The sequence below is a fragment of the Triticum dicoccoides genome, chromosome 4A (assembly GCF_002162155.2).
Source record: "Triticum dicoccoides isolate Atlit2015 ecotype Zavitan chromosome 4A, WEW_v2.0, whole genome shotgun sequence".
NCBI lineage: Eukaryota > Viridiplantae > Streptophyta > Magnoliopsida > Poales > Poaceae > Triticum > Triticum dicoccoides.
The window spans coordinates 496,610,919-496,618,932 of NC_041386.1; the positions used below are offsets into that span (position 1 = coordinate 496,610,919).

An 8,014-nucleotide genomic window follows, 5' to 3' on the forward strand; every position below is an offset into this window, starting at 1 on the left:
TCCTCTGCACTCAACATGCATAAATCTGAATCAATAAGTTCATATGGTTCAGTCTGATCTAGCAATTCTTGCAGATTTCTATAGCCTTGTGGTCCAGCACTTGTAGATGCTGCTGCTCCTGTCTCATCCCCATCAACACTACCAACGCCTCTTGCTGGTGCTGCAAGCGGGGTTGAGAATGTGTCTTCTCCTGATGTTGTTTGAGCTGCAGGTGTGTGTGGTGAGCCAAGATCAGCATCACCATGCACTTCCTCCCCCTGTTTCGGCACTTCTGAAAATTCCCTTGTTTCAGTATTTTCATCTTCAGGGTAGAATACAGCAAACTCTGCATCTGAGCTTTCATCTTCTTGATGTTGCATAGAACTCCAGTCCCACTGAGCATTTTCATCAAATATAACATCACGTGAGACTAGGAGCTGCTTGTTGACCGGATCATACAGTCGATAAGCTTTTGCATTAGTTTCATAACCAAGCATTACCGTTTTGACACTTCGATCAGCAAGCTTTGGCAGATGTGGTTTGGTTACCTTGGCATAAGCAACTGAACCAAATGTTCTCAGGTGCTGGACGCTTGGCTTCTTGTTTTTCCAGGCCTCATAAGGTGTAATATTGGTCAAGCTTTTCGTTGGCGCTCTGTTCAATAAATACACAGCCGTGGCCACTGCTTCACCCCAGAACTTTCCAGGTACATTTTTGCTTTTTAATAAACTTCTTGCCATGCTAACCACTGTTTGATTTCTCCTCTCCACAACCCCATTCTGCTGAGGTGAGTAAGGTGCTGTCATATAATGAATGATTCCATTTTCCCCACAATATGCCTTGAACTCTTTGGAATTGAATTCCCCACCCCTGTCTGTTCTCAATGACTTGAGGCTTGATTCAGCTTGTTTCTCTGCTTGGTTTTTCACCAATTTGAAAGCATCTAGCGCTTGATCTTTCGTCTTCAGGAGCACTACCCACATGTATCTGCTGTGATCATCTACAAGCAATAGGAAATACCTTTTTCCTGCAGGTGTAGCTGGTGAGATTGGGCCACACAAGTCTCCATGAACTAACACCAAAGGCTTCTTTGCTCTGTAAGAAGTTGCTTTTGGGAATGATGCACGCCTCTGCTTGCTGATGAGGCATCCATCACAGATTTGATCAATGTGATCAATACATGGTAACCCCTTTACCATCCCTTTTCTTGCTAACTCCCTAAGTGCCTTGAAGTTTAAGTGTCCATATCTCGCGTGCCACTTCCATGCTTCATCACCAGTACTAGCTTTCAGACACACGGGCTTAGCCATAATCAGATCTAGGATATAGAGTCTATTCCGTGTTCGCTTCACATTTGCCAACAACTTCCTCTCAGTATCGAAGATCTGAAGATAATCATCCTCAATTATCATCTTGCAGCCACGTTCAGACAATTGACCAATACTTATAATGTTACTCTTCAGAGCTGGTATGAAATACACATTGGTTAGTGCCCTATGCTCCCCATTTTTGCATTGGAAGAGCACAGTACCTAGGCCGTGTATTTTCACTGTCGATCCATCCCCAAACTTTACTCTTCCAGTAACACTTGGATCAATTTCACTGAATTTTTGTTCACAGCCACACATATGGTTGCTTGCTCCCGTGTCTAGGTACCAACTTCCAGTTTCTCTGTTTTCGTTACAGACCTGGAGCTGTACCTTGTCTTCAATCAGAAAAACTTCACTTTGATGTTTTTCTTCTCCATGTGACAAAGAACATGTTTGCATCATAAGCAGGGCTGGGCCATCATCACCCCCATCTTGCTGAGCAAGAAGTGCTCTCTGTTTCTTAGGCTGCGTGCAATCTCTTTTAAAATGCCCTTTCCTATCACAGTTGTGGCATTTGACTTTCCTAATGTCAAATTTCCAGTCGCTCTTCTGTGAATCACTGGACTGCCCTTCAGTTTTTGGCTTCCCCTGTTCACTGTTCTTCCTTGAGCTACTGCTAGCTCGATCACCTCCTTTCTTCTTCTCCTCATACTTCTGCCATTGTGACCTTGAGAACATCAAGTGTTCCCCTTCTTGTGGATCACCAAATCTCATACGAACACGCTCATCATATGCCTTGTATCGCCCAATTAAGTCCTCCACAGAAAGTGTGTTTAACGGAACACATTGCTCTATTGAAGTCACAATTTGCATATACCTTGCAGGAGCAGCCTGAAGAAATTTCTGAACTGACCGCAGTTCAGTGACCATGTCACCAAGTGTCCGCAGCTTGGCTACCAGGGTGTTCAGCCGTGCTGCGAAGTCGTCGACGGCCTCGGCGTCACCCATCTTGAGCTGCTCGAACTCAAGCCTCATCGCCTGAAGGCTCGCCTGCTGCACGCGGTCGTGACCGACGTGCGCTGCGCGGATGGTTTCCCACGCCGCCTTTGCCGAGTCCTTGCCAGCGAGGGACGGCATGAAGGAATCCGGCACGCTCTGGTAGATGGCGTACAGGGCCTCTCGATCTACCTCATAATCCACGGCCGTCCGCTCCACCGCCTCCCAGATGCGCGCTGACTGCATCGCCACCCTCATCTTTATCACCCAGATGGAGTAGTTCGTCTTCGTCAGCTGCGGCCACACGAGCGGCCCGCGCGGCCGCCCGCTCTGCGCTACCGACACCGCCAACGGTAGCAGCTCGCTGCTGCCGGCAGTCTTCGCATCCGCCTTGTCAGCAGCCCCCTTCCCCGCATCAGCCAACGCCTTGGAGGCTTCCGCCTTGGCCGCTTCCGCCTCGGCGGCTTCCGCCTCCTCCTGCGGCGTCGGCGCCATCTCCTTCTCCTAGCTCCTAACTTCGGCTCTGGTGCCAAATGACAGGCCCAAAGTCTCGCTCGTCTCCCTTTCTAACGGTGGACACACACGGGACTCGGATCTTGGGTCGTCGGAGAAGAATCAGCAGCAGGAAATCAACCGGAGAAGGATGCACACCAGGTACTCGATGGTTTCCCCCCAGCACTAACTTTGTGCTGAGTTCGTTTTTGTTATTTTTTGGTTTATGACTGAAGTGAGGAGAAGCTACACACTGCTCTCTCCTTTACAGCCTCACGCTCACTGCGTGTGTCCAGGTCGTGCAGTACAGCACGACACTATCACCTTGCCCATGCCTGCTATACGTGTGCAGAGCATGTCAACAGTGCCCAGGACATGAGCTACACCTATGCTACATGCCCTGCTTTATTTGTTACAGTTTTACACAAGTGAAAACCCCAAGCTAAATTACAGAGGACAAGAATAACTCGCTGTCACAAACCACATCAGCACACACGCATCTTATAGTATGCATCTTATAGTATCAATCCAATGGCTATAAAAGTGAATGAGACATAACTAAAACTCAGCTAGATGAGTTCTAGCAAAGCCGATAAATGTGTGATATTTTTTTTCTGTTGAATTGAGTGCATTCCAGCCTGGAGTGGAGGCGAGCCCAAGCATGATGCTCACAACCGTCAAAATTCTGAGTTTGCATGTGTGTTTTGGAGTTCACAAAGACATCAAGATGATGCCAGCCTTCCTCGGATGCTTTCCCAATGTCGAGGCGCTGCATATTACGGTACTTTCTAGCTTTGCATTTTCTTTCTGTTGCTGCCTGCTACTGCATGATCCATCACTTCCTGAAATGTTCACTGAGTTGAACAATTTGCAGTCTGCAAAATGTGATCAACCCACTGACAAGCTCAACCTCAAGTTCTGGGAAGATGAGGCTGGCCCCATCGTCAATGTGCTGCTGCGCATCAGGGTGATGACATTCAGGGAGTTCCGGGGGGAGCAATATGAGCTTTCATTCCTTCGGTACTTCTTCAAGAGTACATATGCTTTAAATCAAGCAGTCATTTCGTTGGCCAATCCAAGCTTCACTTCAAGGTCCGAGGATGAGATGATATCCAGTGTGGTGAATATGAGAATTGGAAATTTTGCCAGTGAATTTGAGGTCCTTTTCTACGTGAGCACCGGTCCTGAGGGACTCAGTCGCTGGACCTTCAAGCGAGGGGCAAAGTTTTCTGATGATGACCCTTTTGCAACAGTTAAAATCATTCCAAGGTACATGGTTCGTAATATTGTTTTCCAGTATCTACATGTAGTGCACTGCTCTAGAATTGTTCTGCATATGTTATCTGAACATTGGATAGTTATCAGATTTTACTAGAAGGATTAGCTTTAATTGCTGGGGTAACTAGTAGTGGTATTGTATAACATGACCATCTGGCAGCATGTTTTATTACTTGCTGGTTGCATATTGCCTGTCATCATGATTTATCATGACCATCTAGCAGTGTATTTTAGTATTTCACTCTGGGTCGATTTCTGAGTTCTTCGATCATGATATATGAAGCTTTATGTGCAGCTATGTAACAAGGTTGCTTGAGCTAGATGAATTCTGGGGATGCTATATCTTGCAAGTTTCAACTGCATGACAACTAGATATAATTGGCCAACTGTGAGCCTTGATATTCATAATGCTAGGGTTGCATGTTTCTCAGTTTTGACTTTGCACAAAGCTACTACGCATTTTATTGTATGATTGCTCTGCTTCTTGTATGTTCATATTTTCTGCACAGTACTCTGTTTGTCAGTTTTCAAGCACCCTTTTATGTCTAGTTTATGCACCTTGTGGCTGCTGTACCAAGTTGCTTCACGTTGTGTACACACCTTGTCTATCTACTAATATAAGATCCCACGCCGTCGTTTATTTCAGGTTTCTACGAGTTAACTTCTAGTGATGCTATTTTTTTTTGCGGGGTAAAGCATGGGTTTTATTCCTTAGAAGTAGTGTTACAGTACCTGAATATTTACCTTGCTTAGAGAACCCACTAACTCATCATATATACTGTTACATAATCTGGCTCACTTGTTACAAAAATTTATGCATCGCCAAGACCTTGAGTGTTCAGTGAAATATACGCTCGCTTTATTACACTCTGACTCAGGTCTTCTGCTTTGTGTTACTAGACCACATCTTCACTCATCTTTTGTTGTTAATTCATTTATAGGCCCGGAGACCAGACGTCGCAAGCTTGTAAGTGTCACAACTGAGGTCTTTGACACGCGGTGCATGGACGCAGGCATACGCTGTCCCGAGAGCTAAGCTGAGTACCTGATGGACTATTGTGGTTCTGTAGTGAGTTGTGTAATGATGTTAAGTTGGCACACTGTTTTGCATCAGAGGTCTGTATTTAACTGTGGGTGGAGATCACTCTCTAGTAACTGAGAAAGACAAGTCTGAGTTGGGAAGTTCAGGCAGAAGGAGCCGCTCGGTTATTGGCAACTTATTTCTCCAGTAATTTTTTGCATGCAATTTGTGAATGCTCTTTTGTATTGAATGGCTTGGGCGCAAGCGCAATCGTGTTTTTGCTTCTTCTTTTTAGAAATTCAAGCATATAGCAAGGTGAAGATATTGTTGCAAGTATTCCAGCATTGTGAATTTTGTTTCTAAGGTTGATTCCGTGGAAGCTGTTTATACAACAGACCACAGAGCAAGTCCAACCAACCCTTCAAATTTGACTCCTCCAATCCTCGTATGAGATGGCTTGTGTAACCAACTTGCTTCCTGTCGTGTAGACACCTTCTGTTAATTGATACCGCACAGGCGTTGAGGTGAGGCTATTAGCACACTATGTATGGCATTTCAGTTGACAACTCTAGGTGAATAATCTACCTTGCTTAGTGAATCCAGTAAGCCATCTTATATACTGTTACGTGGCGTTGCCCGTTAGCACAAATTACGCTGTATCTTTAAGAAGTGAAGTTGTGACTAAAATGTGCAGCCTGATTTTCTTACACTCTGACTTTTGGTGTGTGTTACTATTGAACTGCATCGTCACTCGTTCTAATCAGGTTGTATTTTGTTGTTGTTACATCAATTATAGGTGCTGCTACTGCTACGAGTCAGTAGAAGTCACAAGCTCGCAACTGAGGCCCTCGACGCACACAGGGCATGAATGCCTCAAGTTGCCTGATTTTTTTTCTTTCTGTAATGTTTAACTCAAGTTGCTACTCTTGTCTTTGCATGAGGTGTGCTTGCAGTGTGGGCTGTTCTAACCGTGGCTGTACCTATTTGCTCTATGGCCAGAGATAATCATCTCTAGAAAGCCTGAGGCAGACAGACACAAGATGCCGAAACCCTGTGCTTGCAAAGCTTCTCATGCCGCAACAAGCAATTCATTCATAGCAGACTTGGGCTCATGTTTCCAACAAGCCATTCATTCATTCATAGTATACTTCATAGCTTGCCGCAAAATACATCAGTATCCTACCAGGGCAGTTCACAATCTCCAGTTACCAGCATTCATGTCAGTCAATGCAATACAAACCAACCAGGCCGAATAATCCACGACGAAACCATCACCGTCCACCGACATTCATGGCAAAATAACGTTGATGCACTTCTAGTAGTAGTAGATCACTGCTTCGGGAACCTAGATACTTGGGCTCAGCGCTTCCCGCCTCTGTGCCTGTGCGCGTCACTGCCTCGGGACGTACTGGACCACTTCTTTCAGGGTTGCCTTCCTCTTCTCTTTCTAGTTCCACAGCTCCGGCGCAGAATAGCGCCCGCTAGGGTTGTACTCGTTGACTCTCCTTCAAGCAAAGCCTTTGTCACCAACCCATACACTTCCTCGCCGTGCTCTTCTTTCACTTCCCGCAGCTTCTCGTCATCCTCGCGGAGAATTTCCTAACATCAATGCACACACCATAATTAGAGGAACCTACTGGTCCATTCTAGAAATGTAAGATGAACACAGCATTAACAGCTTCAAAACATTGTTTGCAGAAAGTTCCAACAGCCAAGACATTGTTTGCAGGAATGTAAGGACCTTTTCATGCCTGTGGTGGAACAAGTATGCTGCAGAAAGTTCAGGGAAAACATTGTTTGCAGATGGTAGGAGGGCTTTGAGCTCCAAGTATCAAGCATCATGTGAAATTCCAACAGCCAAGACACATCGTGTCCAACTTAAGCAAGCTACAAACTGAGAACCAACTTCTGCATATTCTGCTACTTTTGCCCCTTTAGATTAATGTAAGAATATGCAGGGCAGTAAATTAAACTTGGTGTCTCCAATTTTCAGCTCTCGCCACAATTTACTTATGCATAGATGAACCGTGTTAATGTTTGCTCAACAGGAAATTCAATGTGAAATTGATAACTCGAGATACAAGCTATTGGAGAACATCAAGTGTATAAAAGCAAGGGCCAAGATATTACTACCTTCTCTCTACCGTCGACCATGATAACTTTAAAAGGGTGCCATTCTGGATTTTTAATCTCCTCCTCCCACGTTGAACAAAGAATGGAAGTGGTACCTTCTGCGTCTTCTTCTGACATTTTACCTTTGCAAGCCTTAGCAAATGTTTTCAGATCAAGATCACCCATCCTTTTAACGCCTATAGTTGCTCGGCCAGTTGTAACATCCCACAAACCCTGCAGCATATGCAATACATAGCTTTGAAATATAATTCAAACATAATACTAGACAAGTGCAAGTACTCAATCGATGAGATAACTTACATCTATTAGCTTCTTCCGAGCATCTTGCAACTCATCGTTGCTTATCCTTTCCTTCATAAGCAGAGTGTGGTGGAGTGCTTCCACTGCATCCATTTCATCATACTTGTCCTGAAACTCAGCACTAAGTTCATTTATTTTCCTCTTTGATTCAGAGTCTTCTTCACCTAGCATATGCTTTATCACTTCCCATTTTCCCTGCAACTGTTTTATTTCTGTTTGGCATCCAGTTTCTGCTCTAACTTGATAATCTCGTCTAGAGCAGCCTTTTTCTCCCTCTGCAGTTTGCCATTTTCAGCACAGCAAGACAGTCATAGATATTAGTATCTCAAAACCTCAAGTGAAACAATGTATAGTAAGGCACAAACCTTGTGTTTTGCCACAAGCTTCAGCATATTTTCATCTGCCCTCTGTTGCTCTTGCTCCAACGTTGCCATCTTAAGATATTTTGCTTTTATCTCGTTCTGTATTCACCACAACAGCCTGACATGAGTTTTATGCAGAGATA

At 44.7% G+C, this 8,014-nt stretch overlaps 1 protein-coding gene across 1 annotated transcript in view; it reads left to right on the plus strand.

The window, feature by feature from the left end:
- Positions 1–4,199, plus strand: part of LOC119283576 (F-box/FBD/LRR-repeat protein At1g13570-like) — a 7,189-nt gene extending 2,990 nt beyond the window's left edge. The window contains exons 2-4 of the mRNA XM_037563057.1: positions 3,415–3,558; positions 3,652–4,046; positions 4,136–4,199. Of these exons, the coding sequence (XP_037418954.1) occupies positions 3,415–3,558; positions 3,652–4,046; positions 4,136–4,199 (603 nt within the window). The remainder of the gene's footprint in view (positions 1–3,414; positions 3,559–3,651; positions 4,047–4,135) is intronic.
- Positions 4,200–8,014: the final 3,815 nt, after the last annotated feature.